At 33.4% G+C, this 27,247-nt stretch overlaps 1 protein-coding gene and 1 pseudogene across 2 annotated transcripts; one reads left to right on the top strand and one right to left on the bottom strand.

Moving 5' to 3' along the window:
- Window positions 1–2,720: 2,720 nt before the first annotated feature.
- On the bottom strand, window positions 2,721–6,274 carry LOC148627338 (uncharacterized; annotated as a pseudogene). Its single transcript, XR_015919378.1, has 2 exons — window positions 6,143–6,274; window positions 2,721–3,790 (listed from the first exon to the last, which is right to left on the bottom strand). The product of XR_015919378.1 is annotated as an uncharacterized LOC148627338 (transcript).
- An 8,118-nt stretch (window positions 6,275–14,392) lies between these two features.
- On the top strand, window positions 14,393–26,556 carry LOC148627337 (carboxypeptidase inhibitor SmCI-like). The gene is made up of 6 exons (XM_088571478.1): window positions 14,393–14,518; window positions 20,555–20,744; window positions 21,184–21,348; window positions 22,436–22,563; window positions 23,178–23,289; window positions 26,340–26,556. The coding sequence occupies exons 1-6, from the start codon at window positions 14,453–14,455 to the stop codon at window positions 26,489–26,491; spliced, it is 813 nt and encodes a 270-aa protein (XP_088427604.1). The 5' UTR covers window positions 14,393–14,452; the 3' UTR covers window positions 26,492–26,556.
- Window positions 26,557–27,247: the final 691 nt, after the last annotated feature.

Raw genomic sequence — 27,247 nt, 5'->3', positions numbered from 1 at the left:
CAAGTTTTCAATCCATGGCCAGTTGGCAGCAAGAGAGTAACCTTGATTTTTATTTTATCAAGAATTCTGTTTATGTGCACGTTGTAGGGGGCCTTCTTGGTCTGTGTGTTAACGTGTTTTTCGCTGTTGAAGACAAAGCATTAAAGCCCTGTTCCTTGAATGATATCGTTAATTTTGATGTAAAGTTTAGGCTTCATTCACATTTTATCCAAACTGTGCATTTTGCTCGAACAGAACTTTTATCATACAATGTAATAAAAGAAAGACATGTATACTATAAGCTTTTCAAACTTCGTACTACATTTTTAAGTCATTCTAAATGTGTGAAAATGTAATTTCCTGTTTGTTTGTGATTGATGGTCCAGTCGCTTTTGTTTGTGTGTTTGTTTTTGGATTGTACTTTTAGGGCTGGGTGGGAGGGAAGATGGAGCTAGGTTGAGCACCCTTTAATACTGAAAGTTCTGCTCCACCCAATTAAAAGGTGTATAATTAATTTTTTAAAATTTAAATAATAAATTCTTAAATTTCAAATAATTCAACATTTTACTTAAAACAATGGGAAGGGGGTTTACCAGTCATGCCAGTTAACACATAAAAAAGGGGAGGGGTCAGGACTTCGGTCGCAGATGTTTACATATAGAAGGGGGAGATTTATTTCTACACGTACAATACTCGTGTAACAATTGTACACATGATCCTGACAGTAAGTCGATTGAGCATCAGTGTGAAAGTGTATTATAACACACGGACCAATAACGGTCTCCGAAGTGGAATATTTTCCCCCAAAAAATCGTTTTTTCCGTAGAAAAAACGAAGACAAATTTAGGAAGTACTTAACACTAAATTTATACCTCATATCACAAATATAATCGACCTTGTATGGTTTCAGAGGAGTTGCGGCTCAAAGAAATCGGTTTCTTCCTTTAGTAATATAAATGATTTCTCTCTCGAACAAAACCAAATTAATAAATCAATCAAATGCGATCAACTCAGTAGTGGTATGTACTGCAACTGGATGTGAAAACCAAATCATGCAAGTACTGAACCCCGAAAACAGAACAATGAGCATAGCTAAAGCTGACAAACAACTAACTAGTCAATTCAATAACTCAAGATGTAAACCATGAACTTAAGGAAACAACTCAAACTATCGACCATTACGTCCAATGAACACTACCAATCCATCAAACTTCAACTAGGCCAACAAAGTCTCAAAATTCCAGGAATGCTATGAAAAAAAAATCAATTGAAAACGCCCTGATAATTAGCTTCAGTGCAAGCCAAAATTAGTCGCAAGTTAGTACTTAAGCAACACTATCAACCAATCCACACTTAAAAGTAACACAACTAGGATCACAATAAGTGTCAAAAAAGTCAAGTCAATATACAAATACACTTAAATACACCACCACTTATCAAAATACATTAGTCAAAATTCAAATATCTGACTTTATGTCGTTAAAATCAGAATTAGATGTAACCTTAAGTTATTAACGTGCCATCTATGATATGAAAAGGGAAGGGAGTTCTCCTGATAACTACAGGACACCTACATGTACAATGTATGACTTGTGACTTAGACTGAAGTATCATCCTAGTTATTTTAATGTATTTAATCCGATGAATTGTATAGCCCTGTCCTACATCCACATTCCTCGACCTAATTACCTTGACCCTCTATATGACGACTCGTAATGAACTAAATGAATAGCTGCACAAATACTTGCAGGCCCTCTGCGAATAGCTTGACTGCATTGTTTCCCCTACCTCAGTTAGGCCATGACTTTAAGAATATCACCGTCTTATAGTATTTTAGTTGTTGTGTTGTTCATATGAATAGTCTGATCTGTATTATCAGACTATACCTTTTGAAATGAAAAGGTGATCTGTTGTAGGAAATCTGTTATCATATACATGTATTCACTACCTCGTGTCAAAATAATTAAAACCAGACTTAATTTAAAGGTTAACAAGTCTATTACTAGTTCAAAACAAAACATATATACAAAGTTTAACAATATCGTTACACAAAATAATAATCTTACCATTAGAAAACAGTAATTTTTATAATCAAGTTTGGCTTTGGAGCAGACTCAGTATTGAAAGTCTTACTAACAATGCTTAACTCGGTGTAACAGCTGAACATGCTACAAGATCCGATGAATAGATGTATCGGTGCAGCATAGGTTACAAGAGCCGGAAAAACATTGTTAGTAATGCAGCTTGAAGTGATGCTCTAACTAATTGATTACTTGTCAACTCGGTGCAGTTAGCTACAAGAGCCGGAAGCGTGGCCAAATGCTACTCGGTGTAACTGGAACTACAAGAGCCGGAAGACAAGCAGGTGTGTTATACAAGACCATAGCAGAAAGAGCATAACCTCAAGATAATGCCTAAAATACATGTAGTATGAACCCTAAAGCATGTAATTTTACACTAAAATTAAATGAAGCATGAAAAATTTTTGGGATTAATTAATTAGGTAATCCCTTACTCTAAAAATTAATTAAAACGGCCAAAAATCAGATTGTATACATTGTAATTATGCCATCTGAGTGCCCCAAAATTAGATATAAGGGTGATCCAGATAAAACTAATTAACTATAGGTACAGCAACTTAAATAGTACTAACTTAAAATTAACCCAGTAAATACTTAATTCATACTTAAAATTTGAAGATGTTGTTACACACTTGTGTATATATGATGCAGTAAATAAACTCACTCATGAGGATTATAAGTAGCTAAAGTTTTTTGTGCATTTTTGATCACAGAATCTGAAGTTTTGATATATCTACAATAAGTATCTGAAGACCATCGACCCAAAAGCTTAATTAGATGGTCCTCAACACAGACCCTGCCTGCAGTTGATGCGGCCCCAATGCGGAAAGAATGACCATTATAACATGTAGAATCATAGCCTAAAATGTCCATGGTATGTTTAAACATATTTAAAAAGTAAGATCTTGAAATAGCATTTCCATATATATTTACAAACAATGGAGTGTCTAGAGATGGATTATTTTGTAGCCTTTTCTTCATATACATACAACATATTTTATGAGGACATATATCCTTGCCTGTCTCGAACAATTTTATTGTCACACCTTGTCTAAAAGGATCTGTTTTGGAAATTTTGAGTTTCAGATGTACACAATCAGTCAGAATTATCAAATCTGAAACACATAAATGAAATGCTGGATCAAAATTCTCAGCACTATCTACTGTAAACTGGCCACATCTTAAAAACACAAAAAATGCTATTGTACACATGGCTTCAAGCAATAAATTTTAATAGCTACTTCCTTGACGCAGCCATAGACAAACTTTTTCTAAAATATCAAAAGTGATAGGATATCTAGGCTTAGAAGTAATTGATTGAGTCCGTTCGACACCATTGATAATTGTCTTAAGGCGTCTGAGTTCAAGAACATGAGGATAACCAATATTTAATTCTAAACACTTAAACCTAATGCCACATAAATAAGACTTTATAGTGCTATAACTTATCAGTAGTTTACTAGTACAATAAGCTACGAAAAGTAGTAGGGTTTCTTCATCAACTTTTATTTTAGAATACTCTGGTACTATAAAAGCTACAATCCCCGTTAATAGCAAAAAATTCACATAAGCCTTAAAGCCAGCTTGATACACTTGTCTAGTTTTACTTGATATAGATGTATACCACAATTGATCCATTACATTGTAGAGTTCAAAAGCACATGTTGAGGTGGAAGCACTGTGCATGATAGGCTCTGAGCCTCTGGCGCAAGTTGGCGGAATCTGTACATCTGCAAACGAGACAAAGCATCTGCTATTGAATTGTATTTACCTGGCACATGTTTAGACATGAAAGTAAAGTTATATTGAGCGGCAACTAAAGTGAGTCGTCTCATTAAGGGCATAATATGTTGTGATTTTGATCTGTCTTTCTTTAGGATAGCTACTGTAGCCTCATTATCACACATAAACACTATTCTTTGTGTTTGCCACAAATGCCCCCACAAGATGGCAGCCACTACTATGGGGTACAGTTCCTTGAAAGCTATTGAGAAGGTACTGTCCTCCGCTAATACATCTAAAACATTGATGGCCATGCTTCAGAAAACCACAACCCTTTGTAATATCCTCCAAAACTTATAGTTCCTGAAGCATCTGTATTTAGACACAATTCATCAGATGAAATACTTTCCACATTATAAAACATGCTGACACCATTCCAATTACATAAAAATAACGCCACATTCTAATGTCTTCTCTTAAATTTATCTTAACATAATGATGTAAAGCTCGAACAGTAGTTGAATATTTAATTAAATGTGACACAAAAGCTCTGCCAAGAATTACAACACGGGATGCAAAATTAAGATGACCAAGCAGTTGTAAGAGTTCCCGTTTTGTGCAGGATTTCTTGGACGAAAATTCGATTAAAAAGGCAGTAATACGTAGTAGTTTCTCACGTGGTAGCCTAGCCTGCATTAAACTAGAATCCAAGATAATGCCTAAATATTCCATAACAGTATCTGGGCCAGTTGTCTTATGCTTAGCCATAGGAACATTAAGTCTACCAAATATTGTATACAAAAGGTCCATGTTTCTTTGACTACATTTTTTAGGATGCTCAAAAGTAATAAAATCGTCAAGAAGATGTAAAATAAACTGAATATCATATTTGTTCTCAGCTATCCAACAAATTGCTTATGAAAGCATGTCAAAAATTTTTGGTGATGAGCGACAGCCAAAGGCAAGTTTAGTATAGTAATAATAACTATCTCTCCATTTAAGACAAAACATATGCCACTGAGAAGGAACAATCGGAATAAGTTTAAACACATCAGAAACGTCCGTTTTACACATTGATGTATTTCTACCTAAGTTTTGTATTATTTTAATAGCATCATCTATACGAACATAAGACAAAGAGCATTGTTCCTTATCAATCATGTCATTTACACTCTGATGTGTGTCGTCCTCATGAGGAGAAGATAAGTCTACTATAAGTCTATGTTTCCCTGAATATTTCCCTTTAGCCACACCAATAGGACTTACTCTGTATTTTGCAAAAGGCAAAGAAACAAATGGACCTTGTAAAAAACCTTTGTTTACTTCACTTTCTATGAGTTTATCTACTATTTCTGGTTGTGTAATTGCTGAACGTAGATTTTTACATTCTTTACTAGGTACATCTACATCCGATATTAAGGTGTCAAAGCCATAAACAAGGCCATTACATAAGTAGTTAACAAAGTCCCTATCTGGATGTTTTAGCAGTTCCTGTTGCAAAACACTAACATGAACAGGGGTGTCAACTTTGGTATGTGAAGTACATGTAGCTAGTCACTTGCTGGTGGTGGCAAATTCTGTATGGTTTTGTTTTTGTGATTTTCTCTTGGTACAAGAAGAAGAACCGTGATTGTTCGAGAAGCACACAGAACATAAATGTGAATATGAACACTGTTGCCTGTTACATTTATTGTCATTGAAATTGTTACAAATTTCTTGATCGTTAAACATTATCCTTTTCCGGCCATAACGGTCACTATCCTTCACACTCACATTTGCCTTTAATTTAGGAGGGAAATTAGTTGGATTTTGTGTCCCTAGCTTAGGACAGAAAGATGTAAGATGCATAGTAGATGAACAATAAGAGCATGTGTTAACCCTTGCATTGCATGTTACCATACTCAATAGTGATGTGTCCTTAATGGACCAATCTACCTTGATGTTAAAATCTTTCAAAGCTGCCCCTGCGCGGGCTGAAAACTGACAATGGTAATCATAAAATTTGGGACCATACACATTGAAAATATCGATTATGTTGGCTTCATACCTGTCTAATTCTATGCGCCTTTGAGGAAATTTGATGCACATTACCCTTTTAAATTTGCCAAAGGCGGTGATAAACTCACTAATTGTAAGCACTTTATGTAATCTTGTATCCTCATGACCTGACATATTGAGTGTGATTGACTCCTGTTCCTGTACATAAGTTTTATCCTGTTCAATACGGGGAATTAACAAACTTGCAAGATTAATGTTTTTGCCTTCCCAAATACGCTTTTTAAGGATTTCAGGCACCACATCTAAGTGGGGAATACATTCAGATGGGACTCCAAATTCAGAGTTTGGAAAGCGATACCCACCATGTGTGAAAGGCTGCTGACTGTTTGTCGTTTCAGTGGAATTTCCATTCCTAAAAGCTGCCAACGCCGTGGACAAATTGTTCTGGTCTCCACTGATTTGAGAGTTCTTATCATTATGAATTAATTTCATCACTGTCTGTTGAAGACCTAGCATACTTTGTTGCATCGTCTGCATAGAGTTTAACATACCAGTTACAATGTTGTCGTTCATGGGCGCCGCCATATTGGATGACGTAATTGCGACAACATTCAGATCTCTACGCGAGCTTCTTTGGACCGCATTACTGCTATTATCTTAACGTTACGGAAAACGTATTGTTCAATATTTGTAAACAAAGTACACGTGTATTGACAAAAAAACGCCATTGATGACAAGGGGTTGCCTAGAAGCACCTCCAAGTCTATTACCTAATAATGAGGACACAGGAAAAAAAGAATATTACAACAGTTATAGAAAAGTACCCTCAGTTCATACATCGCAGTTACATGTATGAAACGTTAAGAGCCTGTCTATGAAAAAACCATGCAAAACTGAAAAAAGCGTCCGAAAGTCATTTTGGAATTGCCGAAAATTTTATTTAAGAAATAAAGGTCATAAGAGATTCCCCAAAAGGCATATGATAATGACCAGACTTTGTTCTATTTTAGTAACAGTTGTTTTTTAGGTATTAGGGGTATTTCTTTGATGATGTTCCGGATTTCATGGTCAAATTTCGACCACATTCGTCAGTTATTAATGTTTTCTTTGTTGTGTGAAGTGACAACATTTTATGTGAATTTGTTAAATTTATATTCATAGTCATTCATTTAGCCTTATGTGAAAATTGGCTGTGTGTCAAGTTTTCGAAAGAAGAAGACGCTTAAAAATTATCATTCTTGTAATCGAAATGTAGAAACTGTATTACATGTATATAAATTTATGCTATAAAGTTTCTTCCTGGCCATTTAATATTTTCATATATTTTTTAATGCAAGATATATAAATATACCCATTCAAATTTTATATCAGAAGTACAGAAATAATTGAATTCGAATCAATTAAACACAGCATGACGTATAAAAGTCATTGCAAACTATTTTCTTAGAACCCACATGTATGGAACGAGTAAGTCTTGATACGACGTAGTCCAGTGTACTGGAGACGTTTCCTTCCCCTGTTAATGTATTCCCCACTAAAAATGCCTTTTTTTAGTTTGAAAAAGACTTATTCATAAGTACCTACTGACATGAGTTGAAATGTGTTCTTATATTCCGAATTCCAGAAAATGAATGTTATCGCAAATTGTTCGTGGGGAAGTACGTTCCTAAGTATACAAAGGACCGATCATTTTATATGTACCTTTCAGTCAAGGAGAAAGTGTTATTCACATATTTTCGATATTCAGTAATAGTATATCATATGTAGGTTCTTTCATGCATGTACAATTGGACATCATACTTAAACTGTTTATGGCTTCACTGGATTACAATTAGTTTATGAAGGAATGTCTAAGATAGTCTCATATTTAACTATAAATCATTACATTATTTTGCATTTCATACAAGCAAGTATATTTGCACAACCATCATTGGACATATAAGCTGGGACAAGGACACACTGTTTGTGTATAAAAGATGAACTAATGGAATGAAAATGGAACGATAAAAGGCATATTGCTGATTATTAGGTTAGGTATTTTTAGTTATATTGTACAAATACAAATAGTTTGTACAATCACAATTGCAGGAAATGGTCATAACACATACCCAAATAGGCAATGGTTGAAACAAGCATACTCTATGGCAAGCCTAAGTGGACAAAAATGCCTATTTATAAATATTTATAAATGATTATAAATATTAATAAATGAATTATAAATATTTATAATTATTGCAATTGTAAATATTAATAAATAAATTATAAATATTTATAATTGCATTATAAATATTTATAAATAAAGTCATCTTTATAAATATTTATAAATGAATTATAAATATTAATAAATTAATTATAAATATTTATAATTCAATTATAAATATTTATAATTATTTATAACTATTTATAAGTAGGCATTTTTGTCCGCTTTGGCTTGCCATAGTTAAGCTGTAAGTAGCTTTGTTAAAAAACTAACATTGTGTCTACACTTGCCCAAAGTGAGGAGAGTTTAACATGCTGTAGTTGTGTTATACTCTGCTCTGCAAAACTCTATATAACTGTAAATTAGGAGGAAACATCATAATGTTTCAAACCGTTTGGACCTCCACACATATGGCGACATGTATATGTGGTTGCTGGTAACACAACTCAGTTTGCCCCATCTGTTTAGGGTTTGACATCTATAGGCATGTTTAGCAGCAATGGAATATTTTATTTTTTGTTTATATTGTTATGCTTAATTTTAGCAGATCAAGTGGTTTGCAAAAAGAAAAAGACCCTTACCCAATTTTTTTCCTCAAATAAAATTGTGGATAAAAATAACCAGTACATGTACATATGTACATTCACTGCAATGTTAATAACAGATATGCTTGATTATTTATTTGAATTCTTTTAAAATATTTTAAGTGTCTTAACATACAAAATATAACATTTTTTTAAAGTTAGAATTTTATCAGGGGAATGGGCCATATGGGGTCTACATGAATCAGCCTACATGTATATCAATAAATTCTGATATACATGCATAGGAATCCAGTCTCCACAATAAACAATGTGCATGCTTGTGATATATATAAATGCTTATATAAATACATGTACATGTACAGATATACAGAAGAAGATGCTTACAATAGGCTGAAATTTTAATCGACAACATATTTGTCCAGTGTGGTGGACGCGTTTTTCAACAAACTAACGGGATTCAAATTGGAAAAAAATTGTGCTCCTCTACTCCTGACCTATTTCTTCACTCTTATGAGGCTGATTTTATAGCTGATCTGATCCGAAAGAAAGAATTACATTTAGCTAGATCCTTTAATTTCAGTTTCCGCTGTATAGATGACGTATTATCTGTAAACAATCCAAATTTCGGGGATTTGATACGTCGCATCTACCCCAAATAACTTGAGATAAAGGATACTACAGACACTGTGTAGCCCACCTCATATCTTGACCTACACTTAGAAATCGATGGTAAAGAAAAACTTTTGACCAAACTTTACGACAAACGTGATGACATTTCATTCATAATTGTCATCTTTCCTTTCATCTGTGGCAACATCCTTTCAGCATCTGCGTATGGAGTGTTCATATCACAATTTATACGTTACTCCAAAGCTTGCCGAAACTACGCAGACTTTTTGTTTCGCGCTAGAATTCTAACAAATAGGCTTCTCGAAATGGGTTATGTTGTTACAAGATTGAAGTCATTACTACAGAAGTCTTATGGTCGTCATCATGAACTCGTGGATCGTTACGGCGTATCCATCTGCGCCTTGAAAACTGATTTGTTCAACGGGTCATAGTTTTCCTTTCCTCTTTTGTCTACTCCGGACTTGACTTTTTATGAGCAACTCGGCGGGTGTTTTTAGAAAAGCAGAGGACGCTTACCCTACCGGTACACCTGGTCCATGTTCCCAGTTTTTAGTTGAGTCCGAGATGCTCATTTGCTTTTGTTACTTTGTATGTATGATTTAAGTTACTTTATGTTCTTTGTTGTGTATGTCTGTTTTCCATGTCTGGTATTTGTCCCTGGATTACATTCATTTGGTTACCGCTATAACCTTGAGTCCCTAGATTACGCTTTCTCATGGACAGCCTCTTAACAATCAAACTGAGTAAACACAAATATATCTTCGGACTCCTGTTTAAATACAATAATTAATTGTTCTATTCGAGTTCACCCAATAGTGTACTTTTACATTCTTTAGTTTGAACTCTAGTGTATATCCACGGTTTTATTAAGCAATTAAGAAGTATCATAATGGATTCAAATACGGTCAATCTATCAAAATAAGTATATTGTATTAAAAATATTAAAGATTACCACATGATAGCCATATGATTATTATATGTGACATGTTTACCTGTGGAAGCCTTCACTATTTCATAATGTTCTTATTATACGAAATTTCTTTTTGAATATTCCTTTTGACTTTTACAAAGAGATTATAAGTTTAGTCATTTCGCTATCACCATTTATTAGGAATTGCAAATTAATGTCACATCTGTAAGTGCAAGGTCGCCAGAAAAGTGAAATTGATCGGATTGGAACAATGTGTATAAATTGCTACTCCGAGATCTCAACTGTTTCTCCACACATTCTCCTCAGATGTGTCTCAGAGAAGATTTCTTTTTATAAAGATTGTATTGCATTGTCTCCTTTTTTGTAAAACGTAATGTACTTTACAGTAATAACTAGAAACCAGTAACTACTATTAATACGTAAGTATTGTACCTATTTGATTGCGAATGATATTACAAAGAATTCGTCGTCCTGAATACTGAACTCCTCTAAACATGTTTGTGAGAATTGTAAGTCTGTGGCTACATTGGAGTCCATTTTGTGTTATTTTCAACCATAAATGCTAAAATCAAGTGCATTGTAGTTTCGAAATTTGGCATAATGCTAATATTTAAAATTAATTGCTTCCACATATTTCCTGTTTATAATCACCACGATTGACAAATGAAAAGTAGATGTTCAATTAAATAATTAAATCATTTTTTTCAATAATGAACCTTTCAAAAGCGTTAAGTGACAGGTAAGCAACATATTTCGTATTGTTTATTTTGTAGCATTGCTTCTTAAGGTATAGTTGCAAAAATAATGTTTCAGATAGTTTTCTCTGTGTCTACCTGATCGACTCAAGTTAATCGTACATTGCCGTTTTTTTTACTTTTGTCCCTTTTTGAGTTTATTATATCAAAAAGACTCTGGAGTTCGAAAGTGTTGCAGTGTACGTCTTCTCCTTTGCGAGTCATTCTTTTTTTTTTAGAAGTTTAGGATTTGCAAATATTTTTGAGACCTTTACACCAATGTCTCCACCTTCTTGTAGTTTAAGGAAATAATCCAGTGCCGTTTTCCGCTTTAGATATAATAATTCAATTTTCCTATTTTAATATTCCTTTTCTTTACCCTCCATATTTTATTGTAAACTGTAATGTCCTTTTGCATTTCACTGATACAAGGCACATTTTTAAATTCAGAATTTCTTTTTCTCACGTTGGACATTCAACAGTCTTAAACGTTATAAAATATTCCATGAAATCTAAAATTCAGTCAAACAGAAGAACAATTATCTAGTTTTTCTTCTAGGCAGAATGATACACATAATATTAATGAAAAAGTGACAACTGTTGAGTTTAACTGAATGGCTATTTTCATAATGCCACTTGCGTGGAACACTAAGATCTTAAGTTTATCATCCATACAAGATAACCCTAATAACAGTGGTATTAAGCTAGGCTATATAAAAATATAGCTTTCGCTGGCCGGGTCATTCCTTCTCGTAGAATTAATCTAGGGCTGTAATTTAGTACACGATGTATGGTAGTACGGGACAGTTCATTTAGATGTTATTATGTAGGATAGAGGTCTATGGCGAGTGTAGCGTCACATTCTGAGACGTTTATATATATGTTTTTGTTTATAACCTGATAATTCTATTCCAAAAATGAGATTAAAACGGCGTACACCGGTCATGGATTTCTTTTCTTAATTTCTTCATCCATTACTAGTATCAGAACAGGACAAAGGACATAATTTAAAAAGCTCAAATTGAAAAGATAAAATTGATAAATTCATTCTTTGAAATAGGCATATTTTATAATATATTAATTTGATGAGAATCCTGCCATTTGATTGGTTTGTTTGATTGGATTGATTGCTGTAATATCCGAAAATATGCATTCGTTCATATGTGCTCACTTTTCTTGAAAACACTCAACCTCTCAATTAAAATATGCAATACGAGAAAACTAATCATTAAAAACCTTTCATATGTGACAAAAAAACAAAGAGCTTGGGAAAAAAAGTCAAGCATTGAAAAAAACAGGAACAACTGCTTAAAAATACCTACAACATCAAATATCATAGAACAATTACAGACTCAGTCTGCTTAAAATTGTAATATCATGGGTAAAATTCGACAAGTTTGAACTCCCTGGGTTCAGCAAGAAGGCTAAAAATCGGGCTTTCCAGAGAATCAACAATAATAAGAATCCAAAGATTAACTTAATTTAAAATAAAATCAGCAACATAGTAGAAAAAGGCTAATTTAAATTAACATAATGATAATGAAAGAGCTATGTTTGGTTAAAATCAAATTCGGTCCTGAAAGATATAGGCGCTGACATTTTGAAATTTTGACGATGAAAATCTATCATACTGTATTGACTATTTACAAAATAACCAGAAACAAAGTAATCAGACATAATACTAAAACAAATGATCCTCTTTGTTATAATGGAATATTTCCTGATATTTTGAACAATTTTTTATTACATACAATTTTAGAGCACGGAATGGCATCGGTTGACTAAGGTCGATATGGTATAACCAATCAGTAACGATAAAATACAATTTACAATACAAATAGACGTAAAGGAAAATGAATGCAAAATGGACCCTTATTAAAACAGATATATCCATAGAGTAAGCGATATGTTCCTTTCTTATTCTGATATAAAATAATAAATGATAAGAATAGACAAGATAATGATTACGGCCGTTGAACTTTTGACATATTAGGTCATATTTTACAATTCAAGTAACTTTTGGGTCACGATATCAACAAACTCAGATGACGAAATTTGATGGTAAAACAATGGCTTACCGTGTAGGTAATGATTCATTCGTTTTAATAAAACTGTATTCGCTCTTAAGGAATTAGTTTTTAGGTTGCTCATACCTTTTACACAACGCGTACATATCTGACATCTTGTAAAATCATAGACATATATATAGTCTCTATTAACAAATAGTGTTTGAAAGAGTAATCAAGGGAATCAAGGTTCTAGCGGTAATCAAAAGAATGTAATAAATAACGCAAACATAATATGTTTAAATTATTTCAAATGTTTTTTTTTACATTAAGGAGGGTAATTGGCGGGAAAATATTTTCAAAGGGGACGTTATTGGCGGGAAAACGTTCTATTGAAATGTATAGGGAATTTTAGGTTTATTTTAATACTGCAAGAAAATAAGTTTGGTAACCCCCACTTTTCGTGTTGAAAAATGAAAGAATGTCAGGTAAGTGTTCTTTACATCAAGATTCTAAAGTATGTTTATTCAGGGTCATCTTTAAGAAAAACTAGAAAACAAATAAAATATTAGTTTATTCTGTCGTCGTTATACGAAATTAAGTTTGTAATGAAAACAATAAATGAGTTAAAACTGATAAGAGATTTAACAAAAAGAATAATATGAAAATCGCTTAACTAAAAGAATACAAGTTTTATGATAAAACGATCTGTGTTTTTCAATACAAAATATAACATAGACTTAACAGATCTATAAAATATTTGATTCCAATAATTCCTTTAGAATTTATAACATTTTAGTTTGGTTGAAAAATTCAAACAGATGGTATTATTTTGTCGGCATCATCACACAAACCTTTCAAACAGCGTGCTTGTCTACATGTACTAAAAAGCCGTGTTACTACTAATGTACTTTATATAGCTAATTAAAGTCGAACTCTAATGAGTGTTTACAAATTAAAGATGTGTTACATATCATGAATACAAATAAAAGTTAAAGGGTAATATTGAAGTAAAAACCGAAAACCTTACTACTGATATTTTTTTACAATGACAATATACTCTAAATAGATTTTGGGACATTTCTGTTTTGGTTCCTGGAATGTTTTTGTTTCAGCAATGCAATTTTCATTTCAGTTAGTTGGAAATAGGAAATACAAGAATACTTTTATTGCAAAAATTATAATTATAAACTTTACCGTAGAATGCCATGAGACACACAATACTATTCGAGATTAAAAGAAATTGGAAAGTTTAAGCTACAACCGTGTCTATTACCTCATCATTTTATAGGTTTATCTTTTTTTATCTTAAATGGCTGTGCAAATTTTTATGGAAGCAATCCAGTATTTGTCTTGTCTAGTTCGGACTAGATCTCTTAATGTCGTTTTTGCACTATTGGCGAGTTACGAAATTATATTGTGAAAAGCCGATTATTTTAAACGTCATTTATTTCTGTTTACAACTAAACCGCTAGACATATGTTGCTTTCATCCATTATAAAAAAAGCATATAAAAATATAACACCATATAACTACTAAGCCGATGCATTTTTCATTCAGGTTGTCTAAATAAGTGTAAAATGTCTACTCAGTTGTGAAACGGCGGCTTTGTTGATCAAACCAAGAATGATGATCGGAATGGTTGGTTACGGACTTAAATTGGTGGTGGTGTTCTTCATCCATGAGAATTTGGTAAGTGCACTGACATTCAATAATCAATAATGATAACTATTCTTATCATTATCTTTTGCCCCTTTCTCGTTAAGTTGATAACAATGTATTTGGCCTTTGGATCTGCAAGCAAATGTTTTCAATGCACAGCACATCCTAAGACATGAAATAGACCTTTCAATATAGCATTGGATTTGTATTGCTTTGTATAATTTGGCATATATAATATATAAAATATAGTTCTGGATATATTTATCGACCTGATTCAATACTATTATTTTAATGACAGAAAATTATCATCAACAACATCAAAATGATATTGTATGATACACTTACGAAATGTCTTAAGGAGATATGGAAGGAAAAAACTCGTGACTAAACTATATGATAAACATAAATACTACTCCTTTCGTATTTTACTTTTGTGGCAGTACATGCGTGAGGAATTTTCAATTGCGCGTGATAAGTAATGCAAGAGCTGGCCAAAACTGAGCGGAAGGTTTGAGCTGTGCTGATTTGTTTTATTTAAATCAGGCTTCTGGACTGTTGCTGCAAGATTAAAGTCATTAATCATTTTCTTTTAAATAATGCACTACATTCTTGAATGTAAAAAAGTATATTAATTATTGTGCGATTTTCTTGCATAAGGCACCGACCATTTTTATATTGACGGGTGGGGGGGGGCTGGGTTATTTTTAAAAAAAAATACTAATTTGACTTCGAAGAAAAAAAAATTCTGTGGCAAGAAAAAAATAAATGAAGTTCCACAATGGTAAAAAATAATGTTTTATCCTGTTCTTCATATAAAAAAGTGATGGAGGATTAAAGAAAAAGAGAGGAGAGGAATCTCATATACATACAGTGAATGTATCATAAACTGCCAGTCAACTTGTTAAATTTTGTACGAAGAAGTATGTATCAAATGGCTTTAATATCAACATTTTACGGTTTATAGTCGCAAAATTCATGTTATAATGAGCAGCTAAATTGATATTAATATCCAGATACTTTTGTTTTATATTAATCCAGTATGTTAAACTATTAAGAAGGAAGCACAAAAAATAAAAACTACAGCTAAACATTATAACCAATTTAGATTTTATCTCCAACAGAGAAAAGATAATAATACCAGGCTGTCCGATTATTTCCCATTGTGGTTCCCCAACGCGTTACTTGTGTAGACTTCTTGACTAATTTTTGCTACCTTTAGTTAAAAACCAAGGAACTTATGTACGAGACAATTCGGAACGTGTATAGTTTCAAAATAACAACAAATTTCCTATGTATTTACGACATGACAATCATGGAAATTAGCATATTTAGTAATGAACTAATTAAGGCGGCTGAAAATGTCTACTTTGAATGGAAAAAAGACTATGCTATACTTTTGAACAATGAGAACTTATTTGTAATATTAGAATTAGTTCTAATATGATGTGCAATGGGTCAGTTTGTAGCCCTGACATATGCGACTCACAAGCCCAAGAACTTAATGGTTGAAAAGTTCCCAAACAAGCACATTGACAATATAATTAGTTCCAAGATGATAGCTTTATTGTCTTTAATGGGTCTTTTGATCAGCTTCAAATGCTATTTAACATTGTTATAGGAACCTGAACTACTCAAATTTAATTATATGTTCTTTAAGTCCTCAGTAAATTTCTTAGGGAAAGTGCGAATCCAAATGGAACAGAGTTGAAACCTTACAGCACTTAAGACTTAATAGGAGTCCAATGTGCCTAATACATAATCTCAACATTAATTAAAAAGCTACTTGACTGCAAAATATACAGATTGTTCTGCCCACTAGACTTAAAGTCAATAAAAAAGTTATTAACATTTGTAACAAAATTCTATCCAACATTACACACGATCTCGTATTTATTACGAAAGCACTGGTCTTTTATAATTAGTGACACTGAATGATTTGAAGGACCACTAAACAGACTCTGGTCAAACCTTAATAGAGCACGTCTTTCATGAACAGTTAAACTATAAATTTTACTCCATAACACTTTGTATCTGTTTTTAGATAAAATAATTATCCGTATATACCGTTTTTTTTAAATGAGCATCTTTTACAAAACACACTTAATTAGGAAACTAATTAATATTTTCATTATATGATCGGAAGCCAAAGCAACATTCATGAAATATACTGGTGATATGTGTATATGCATTACAAAATACATTCGATTTAACTTAACTATAATTTTTCATCCGCCGATGAAACTTTTCTCCATTAAGATCGCGTCAATGATTGCGAGCTGCTGGAACGTGCGGACATTATACCAAACCGGAAAAGCTGTCCACGCTGTAAGAGAAATGGATCACTACAACCTTAGTTAGATGGAATCATCTGAAGCGGTCATACTATCTTCAGGACAAACTCTACTGTACTGTAGACCACCATACGAGGATGGTAACCATCGATATGGAGTAGAAATCTTACTCAACGAGAAGGCCAAATCATCACTCATCGAATGAAATCCTGTGAGTGAAAGAATTGTTGTGGCAAGATTTATGTCAAAGATATATAAAGTATCAGTCATTCAATGCTACACTTCTACCGACGTAGCAGAGACAGAAGATAAAGAGGAGTTTTACAACAAGCTCCAAGTTACCCTAGATAGAACACCACGGACTTTTTGATTGTAATGGGTGACATGAATGCCAAAGTCGGGACAGATAACACAGGGAGAGAACTCATCATGATTTATGCTCTCACAACGATCTTGTCATAGGAAGTACAACATTCTCTCACAAGTATATAAACAACCTGGGTATCTCCAAACATGAAAACTAGAAACCCGATAGAGCATATTGCATTCGCCAGGAGATGGAGAGATCATGGCATACGTTAGAGCTTATCGAGGTGCTGATATAGCATCCGATTATCAACTTGTGGTGGCTAAATTTAAGATCATGATAGCCAGGGCAAATAGAAAATATCAGAGAAGAAGCAGAAAGTACAGCATAAGGAAGAGGCGCAGTAAACAAACAATGGGAAAGAGTAAAATCCACATATAACACCACATGCCAGTAAGAAATAGGATTTTCAAAGAAGGAATACAAGATATGGTAACTGACGATACAATCGAGACAACTAAGAAGCGTAGGTCTTTTAAAATACAACTTGACCAAGTCAAGACAGGATTGAAGAAAAAATAGTTGACGAGGTAACATAGACGCATCAGGGAAAAAGTGAAGACCAAACAGGATAAAAGAACGAACCTATATCAACGAGCTCGCTTCAAAAACAAAGAATGCAATGGCCAGAAATGACACCAAGACTGCGTACAATATCACATGCCAGGTAGAAAGACTAAGCATCCAAAACCAGTGATGGACATTGATCGATGGCAATGTGCTAAGAAACCTAGATAGACCACATTTAAATGGGAAAGATATACCAGATACTCCTGATCTACCTCCTGGAGAAGACCTTGATGTTGATACTGGCCCAATCACGAAGGATGAAATCATAAAGCACTATGGAAAATCAGGACAGGAAAAGCCCCAGGACCAGACCAAACTGCACCTGAGTTCTTGAAGATCAACCCAGAATTCACCTACAGCCGCTTGATTGATTGATCTATTGTTGGGTATAAAGCCCGAGCAGCAATATTTCAGCTATATCCAGGCGATGAATATGAAATAGATGGAAAATGAACATGAAATGATGAAATGAAAAATGGAACGGGACACAAGGATAATGGGGTTGGCAAATTCTTATTGCCCCTTGAAATTCGGAGAGATGGGAAGTGTTGGGCAATTTAGACGTCTGTGGAGGAGTAAAATGGTTCCTACTCCAATGGAATACCAAAGAAGGGATCTTTCATCTTAGCATCTTTCCCAACACGTTGCATCACTATGATTTTCCGTAGTATGGCCTAATAACCCCAGCCTGTTAAATGCCAGGGTTACCCAATTCCATCACCTGGGGCACACGACCCAGTTGCTTGTGGGCAGAACGCCCTTAGCCCCCTGTCAGAGTTCTCTGAGCACTATTTAGTTGCCTTTTACGACAAGCTTAGTGCTGCTATGTGTCCATTCTTTTGACACACGCCCTGGGGCCCTATCTTGTATCAGCTGTTTGACAACATCTGGAAAACAGTGGAAATCCCAGAGGAGTGGAGTTTTGGTTACATCATTAAGCTTCCAAAAAAGGGCGTCCTGAGCAACACACAAAATGGGGGAGGAATTCAGCTATACTTCCAAGTAAAGTCCTAGCAAGAGTCATTCTAGAAAGAATCAAGGCAGCAATAGAAATAAATCTCCGTGATGAGCAAGCAGAATTACGATGCGGTTGATCATATTCTGACCAAATTGCCACGTTACGTATCATCATCGAGCAGTCCATAGAATAGTAATCATCCTTCTACATCAACTTCGTGGACTTCAAAACGGCCTTCGACATAGTTGACAGAAATACACTTTATATATACTAAGACACTATGGAATCCCTGTCTAATAGTAAAAATTATCCAAGTACTCTACAAAAACACCAAATTCCCAGTCATCCACAATTCCACACTCTCACCATCCTTGAATGTACATACAGGAGTACAATGTACGCCAAGGTTGTCTCCTGTCACCCCTTATCTTCTCGGTAGCCATAAACTGGATTATGAGAACACTGCTGTCACTACCTAGAGGAACCCAATGGTCACTCACAAAAAAAGCTAATAGACCTTGACTCAAATGATATGAGGCTTCTATCCCACCAATTCCAGCACATACAACTGAAGACATCGGCCTTGTACGGAACAACCAAATCAACTGGTCTAGAGAGAAACACCAATAAAACCAAGTCACTCAGACTTAACATACATAACACAGTATCCACCATGCTCAATGGTGATTCCATTGAAGACGTTAGCAACTTCATCTACCTTGGTAGTGTCGTTTCAAAGAATGGAGGCGCCGATGAGGACATCAAGGTCAGACAAGCTTTTGTAAACGTAAGACCAATCTGGAGCAGCAGAACATCATCCTCAAAACAAAACATAGAATATACGAGACAAATGTCACGTCAGTTCTTTTGTGTTGATCGGGGACTTAGAAACAGATGAAGAAAACTGAACATGACCATAGGTCTTCGTAAACAAATGCCTCAGACAGATTCTGTGAATCAGATAGCCGGATAAATTACCAGAGCTATGGGAACGTACCAACAAAATACCCATTACTGACCCCATCAAGAGGGGTAAATGGAGATGGATAGGTCACATACTAAACCGCACGGGTAGAAACATTACCACACACTCTCGAGAGTGGAATCCGCAAGGCAGAAGAAGGGATGACTTGTGTAGATTGGCTATGCATAATTGATTGTGACGTGGGCTGCTTCCCTGCACGAGTCTTTTTTCTTGTGCTATCGGTTGCTAGCTTTATTTTAGCTATTTGATATATAGACATGTTCTAAATCTATAACCACATCAGTTTCAGAGAAAATACATTATTTTGGTCAACAAGAATTGAAAGATTTGTATGTCATAAGGCCTAAATACAAGAAACTGACGTGAACAAAAATCCTGATTTTGAAATTCCTGTCCCATTTTTAAAAAAGGATTTTCTTTTTTACAGGGGGGTGCAAATCTACTTATTTATTTTATTTAGTCTAACAAGAATAACATATCTGATTGAACTGAATCTTTACTTTTGTATGCCCTCCTTTAATATCTCTATAATATTTTCCATTTTACGTTCATCGTAAAGTTGACTGGCAAAAAAAAAACATAAAAAAGTCTGCTATTTTCCTGAAAAATATTTAAAGCTCTTTTGACACACTCTGATAGAAATAATCTTGATTCACCATCGGTAATATCAAATCTTCATATTATGCTCAATTAAGCTATTGAGTTGCCCTAAGTAACAAAGCTTAAGGGGTATTGGGTTGTCTTGCCGTCAGTTACATAGGTAAATTTCCAAAAAGAGAAATTTTAACGAATATGTGTATTTCGTTTCTTGTTTCAATTTCCTTTGATTCAAGATATTTTTTCTTTGAAACCTCCAGTACGAAACAACTCAGTTTGTGTAACTTTATAATTTTAGCTATTTGTTGTCGGTCAAGAAAATAGTTGCGAATTACCGAAAAAACGAGGAACGTGCAATGCCCGTATTGAACGATGGTTTTTCAATATCAGAATTGGAAAATGTAGAAAGTTTATTTATAGTGGTTGTAATGGAAATCCTAATAATTTTTTGACGAAGGAAGATTGTAATACGGCCTGTAATGCTCGAGGTATTCAAATTAAATCTTTCTTTTTGTTTGAAAAGTAATCAAGGCAACCAAGAAAATGTCATGAAAGCAACTAAGATTCAATCTGAAATCAAACGAATATATTCCAAGGATGACTACTAAAAAGGAAAAAGAAGACACAAAATAAAAACCATGAAATAATCCAAGTACCAGGTACACAGAAAAAAATGAGCAACCTGAACTCCACGTAAAAGCGGATGCTTGCACCGAGTGCACCGGTAGGGTTATCCATAAATGCAAATAAACACGTCAGAAAATGAAGTATTTATTATTTGCCGAACTTAATTTATGAAATGTTTTGTAATGTCCATGAAATTTGACAGCTACATGTTTTGTATTTATACTCGATAAAACAATATCTTACTGACAACCGGCATGCCCAATATCAACCATGACGACTAGGTATACACTTTTGATTAAGTTTGTAGATTACCAAAAAATGAGGGCCAGTGTAGTGCCTCAAGACTGAAGTGGTATTACGATATTAATGATATGGAGTGTAAACAGTTCACCTACACTGGTTGTAGAGGAAACAGAAATAGGTTCGGTTCATTGAACAAATGTCGCAGACGTTGCAATAAAGTCGGTACGTACTGCATTAAAACTCCAAAGAATGATGCAAAACTTACTGTGTTTACAAATAATGAGGCATAAGTAATTTTCATTATGTGTTTGTAACTTAAAGGCTCAATTAGCATATTTTTATCTATGGAACATCAGGGAATAAATTCACAAATAGTGGTAAAAGTCCTAAAAGTTGAGGTACGTTTATGGGTGAAATTGGCCCCCTTGTTTCATGCAAATTGATGTTTGGGTCTCAGCAAACTTTTACTCTATGTACAAAAGGGTGAAACCTAAAGTTTAATTGCCTATATTTATAACTTATCTGTGTCGCAAATTTACGTTATAATCACAGGTCAAAATAACCGGTTTTCTAACTTAAACCTTACAAAACCAGGAACTACATTTCCCATTCAAATGAAATACGAGTTTTTGCGCCAATGTAGTCCCATATCTTGATACTCTTACATATATTTGTGTTTTTATCAGAATTTCCAAATATTTGGTGGGTCTTCGTTGGCGCACTCATCACAAATTTCGAACCAGATTTTAGCTTTTTTTTTGCAAACCAAATGAGTTTTTAACTTGTCATAACTCAACAAAAAACTATCTTAGAAGTTCTAATAAGGTAATGTCGTTGTACTACATTAGGTTTTTTATGAAAATGGTGATTGGTAACATTTTTTACCATGTTTAGAATTCCAGTCGAGTAGGACACCAAAAACACCCCTAAATATTTCAATTTCTTTTGATTGTCATTGTCAAGAGAATTCTACGACTAAAATTAAAAAAAGGTAGGAGCTTCTAATGCGTTTAATTATTATGATTCACGTGAGAAGATTGTGTCTTTAAACTTTGTATAATGATATTTGTTTTAATTGAAGTATTCAATCTATCGACGATATTACATTTTTTTAACAAATGAGGCTTGCTTATCATGATTAAACAACGAAAATCCCATGTTTTTTACTGAATTTACTAACATTTTTTTTCGACTGTTTTGACGTCCAAGATACATTTTTAACACTTTATCATAATATTTATACAAATTTATTTGGTCTATTATTGAATGTTCAAAATAGAATTTTATTCATGTATTTATTTGTACAAAGTTAAAGACGCTTGCCCCCCTCAAACACCATGCCGCAGACCCCAACCTGATGAATGTGCTGGCCTAGCATACATATTCAAAAATGGTGTAAGATGCGCCTTTGGCTGTATCTATCCACCGTGCAAACCTGTAAGTACAAATTATTTTTTTTAGTTTGTAAAGGTTGGTACGAACACATTGATGATATTGATGTCTTTGAATTATCAATTACCATATAACTTTATTCTATATAAAAGTCAAGGCAAAAACAATCTTGAATGCTGCCTTTCGGTACAGAACTGGCAATTTTTTTATAAAGTATAAGGAAAAATAATATTGATTTCTTCAGTTCGACAGGGAAACTATATATAAAATATCAAGGTACCAAGTGTGATTTGATTTTTGCTAGTCTATAAACTTCAAGGTAGTAATTATATACCCTTTGAAACACTAAACAAGTCATAAAAAATACTACTTGGTTCACTTTTTAATATATTTTATACATCTAGTTGCTGAGCATTTAAAAATTTTAAGATCTCAGATGCAATTCCCTTTGAGAAAATAATGACACTTATATTCTTGAACTATTTTGTTTTTTTTTTTTTTTTTTTTTTTTTTTTTTTTTTTTTTTTTTTTGTTTTTTTTTTTTGTTTTTAGACTTAGTCAAAGTTCATTTTGACATAACATTATATTACAAAGTTGCAAAACAAATATACACGTACCAAAATATAAAACTGTCCAATTCCACTTTACGTCTTTCCAAGGGTAATTGTCCGGGTGGACAACCTGCTTCGAGCTGCATAGTGTGTGAACTTAACCGAGACTGCGATGGAAGTCAAATCTGTTGTGAGGGCTGTTGCAGAATTCCAGTTATAGGTTTGATATTAGTTAAAATATTCCAAAGGGTGTTTACTAACGTATGTTCACTCCTAACTGAAAAATTTTCATAATTCAACCCCTTAATCTCAAAATAAATCTTTTTTTTTCACTCTTAATTATTTTGTTAATGCTAAATTTCTATGAATTACAAAAGGACAAATAAATAACACAGTTGAATAGCGACACTTTTTATAAAAAAAAAATAACTTTATACGCCTACGAATCGTAGGCCCTTCAGTTAAACACTTCGTGTTTTAATCAGTTATATGAATTAATGTATAATATCGATATGTCATTGAAAGAATCGTATTTGTGTAAAGTATTAAGTTAACCAATTACTGAACCTCAAATTTTCTGCAACAAATTGGTAACATTGTATTTTCTGAATTACGAGAACTTCCCAGTTTAGTGTAACATATCTGTTTGTACAACAGTGTATTTAATCTATCTAAAGGAATTAAAGTGGACACATCATGGAAATAAAGATATGAGGATTTACTTAATTTTAAAATAAAGTCCACTGGTTAGGATTACTCCTTATTGTTCAGCAATGCAGAATAGTGGAATAGTTTATAACGTTGGTTAATACATATGTGTATTTTTGATGTTATTTATATATGTTATGTTATTGCTTTTTTCTATATAAATAGTTGTATATTTTTTAATGCATGAATGAAAGCCACGCTCTTTTAACTTCAATTTTAAAATCTAATTTTTTATTCTGCATCCTTAATAGGATGACAAAAATATAACGCAATAAAGACCATCTCTTGGGAACAATTTGATTTTTTTTTCATTCCAATTTTCATGTTTTATTGTATTTACAACATCTAAGGTTTCATCTTATTCATAGAAAGAGTAATAAAGGAAACCAAGGTTATAGCTGTAATCTAAAGAATGTACTCCAGGGACAAAGACCAGACATACACAAAAAAGAACATAAAGTAACTAAAATCATACATACAAAGTAACAAAAGCAAATGAGCAACTCGGACTCCACCTAAAACTGGGAGCATTGACAGGTGCACCGGTAGGGTAAGCATCGTCTGCTTTTGTAGAAACATCCATCGAAAGAGGAAAGGAAAACTATGACACTTTAGACAAATCAGTTTTCATAGCGCAGATGGATACACCGTAACGATCCGCGAGGCCATGATGACGACCATAAATATCACACACAAAGAAGTAAATGTTGTGTATGGTGATTATAATTAGATCAGTAAGTTTCAGGGATTTTATACATCGCATCTACTCAAAAAACTTTCTATAAAGGATACTATAGACCTTATAAAGTCAGCCATATATCATTTTTACCTATTCTTAGAGATCGATGGAAGAGACGGACTCATCACCACACAATACGACAAACGCGATACTTCTTAAGATCCTTATCGTCAACATCCTTTCCACACAAACTCATTAGTTATACCAGATCTTATTGAAATTATGCAGACTTTTTGAAATGTGCAAGAGTTCTTCTTACAATTAGGCTTCTGGAACAGAGTTCCGTTCTTAGAAGTCATCACCAAAAACAAAAGATTTATATATCGCTATGGTTTATCCGTCTGCGCCATGAGAACCCATTTGTTCATCGTGACATTTTAAGAACAAGTAGGCGAGATTAGCCAGGGAAGTTTACTGGACCGGTGCACCTGGTCCTTGCTACATGTGTCCCGTTTTTTATGTTTTTTAAGTCTCATATATTTTTGTTTCCCTGTAGGTGTTTCGTTTTCTTTTTGGGTATTTCATGTTTTTTTTATTGTGTGTATCTCTTTTTCTGGTCTTTGAATACCAATCAAATCTTGTTTCCCTTATTTACTCTTTCGAAAGCTTGACTACATATACAAATACAAATACTTTATTGGCACAAACTCAATTACAGTGCATGGTTATGGCATATTACATCAATAAATGTACATTACAGTGAAACAGACAAATTTAAGATGTAACATTATAATTGCTTAACTTTTCTGTCATATTCAATATTCTTGGAGATTTACATCTCTAATTTTAAACAAATTCAGGATAAATGTGGACATTCTCAAAATATTTTGTGATTTATTATTTAAACGAATATTGATTTTGGATCTAGTATTGTAATCTGTAAAACCAGGAATCAAAGTGTTTACTTTATCGATTAATTTCTCCCTTTCTTGTTCATAATGAGGCCAATGAAGTAAGAAATGTTCTTCATTTTCAACATTACTTAAATTGCATACCCTAATACCCTACACAAACGTTCTGAAACAGGTACGTTACTATGTCGACCATTTTCTATTATAAAATATGGGAGCTTCTCCGCATTTTTGAAAAAGCCGTATGTTGTGAAACATTTACAACAATATCTACATATGTTGGTCTATATCCCATTATATATGTGGTTCTGAAAAAGTATTTATAAACTTTGAAGATGGGAGTATGTTGGAGTTTTGTACCTCCAAATTTGGATCTATTATTCTTTGTTTTAGACTTTTAATTTCTTTTTTGAGAGTCATGTTCTTATTGGAAATATATAAATATCCAAGTCTATTTAGTAATTCATTAGTGTTTTTACCGAAGGATTGTGACTTTTTAGTTGCATTGAAAATTTGATATAGCAATGTACCTTCAGAAGAATAGATGTGATCTAAATAATTTAGAACTAAAATATGAATTAGAGTTTTAAGAGGGAGCTGGGCAAGTTCTGCCCGGAAGGCATCATTTGATGCCTCGCAATTAACTCCCAAAATTTCTTTAGTGAATTCCAGATGTAGATTTTCAAATGGGTCACTGTCATTTAAGTGACAAAATATTCCCCAAATTTCACTACAATACAAAAGAATTGGTGATAGTAAGCACTCAAAAGGTTTTACTTTAATATTCTTACATCTCAATATTTTTTTATCAAAAGTTGCACCATCATACTTGATAAACTGATAAGGATTTACAGTAAAAAATACAGACTTCTAATTTTTTTATGTGCTGATCATATGATAATCTTTCTGATACACTTATAAAAAGGGTTGTTTCAGCATAGTCTGGCTAAAAGTCTTACTGTATTTAATTAGATCCAAAGAGAGGAAAATGTCCAACAACTGGTCTGAGGAAGTGTATAGGAACTTCATCTGAATGCTCACTCGACAGTCAATGTACAGGAAAGATGAAATGTTGTTCAATCGGTGAACTAAAATGCTGTGTTGACCCTAAAGATAGTGTTTAAAAATATCATACCATGATAATTGTATTGTGAAATATATTTTTAAATTAAATAAAAAAAAGATGTTGTTTTGTGTTTTTCCGTTTCCAGTCGCCGACTCCAAAGGATAATATTTGTTTAACTTTATGGTTCCATTCATTCATTGTGCACCCACAAATACCAGTGTCACAATGTGCTCTTCAACTTTCTCAGCACAGGGGATTGGGCTTGACATTTTTGCAAATCCGCCATATCGTGGAATTACCAACATCACTATCCTATTCGATGACTTTGTTTATTTAACCTCACAGGGACATGTCAAAGCCTTCAATAGACCAAAATGACGCTTACCCTACCGGTGCACCTCGTCCATGTTCCCAGTTTTTAGTGGAGTCCGCGTTGCTCATTTACTTTTGTTACTTTGTATGTATTGCTTCAGTTGCTTTATGTTCTATCACAATCCCTAAAGATATATCGTTATCATATATCATTAAGAAAACATTTTATCCTTTCATTAAGTTATTCAAAAATAACCCTATTCAATAGAATTAGAAAGAGCAAAATTTGTTTTAAATTTTTGAATTACAAACGCGAGCAGGAAATTACAAAATTGCTTTATATTACCACATAAAATCAAATTTCAAAAACTGAAATGTTGATTTTTCATTTTAGTGGAGTCCGAGTTGCTCATTTGCTTTTGTTACTTAGTATGTATGATTTTAGTTACTCTATGTTCTTTTTTGTGTATGTCTGTTTTCCATGTCTGGTATTTGTCCCTGG

Source organism: Perna viridis, chromosome 1, assembly GCF_037379345.1.
Source record: "Perna viridis isolate PV_CMFRI_1.1 ecotype Kerala chromosome 1, ASM3737934v1, whole genome shotgun sequence".
Classification (NCBI taxonomy): Eukaryota; Metazoa; Mollusca; class Bivalvia; order Mytilida; family Mytilidae; genus Perna; species Perna viridis.
This window is presented reverse-complemented; position numbering and strand designations above follow the sequence as displayed.

Coding starts and splice junctions, on each gene's coding strand:
- LOC148627337 (XM_088571478.1), top strand. CDS start 14,453: ATGATGATCGGAATGGTTGGTTACGGACTTAAATTGGTGGTGGTGTTC. Junction 14,519..20,554: donor TCTTCATCCATGAGAATTTG/GTAAGTGCACTG, acceptor TTATAATTTTAG/CTATTTGTTGTCGGTCAAGA. Junction 21,349..22,435: donor CAGACGTTGCAATAAAGTCG/GTACGTACTGCA, acceptor ATTTGTACAAAG/TTAAAGACGCTTGCCCCCCT.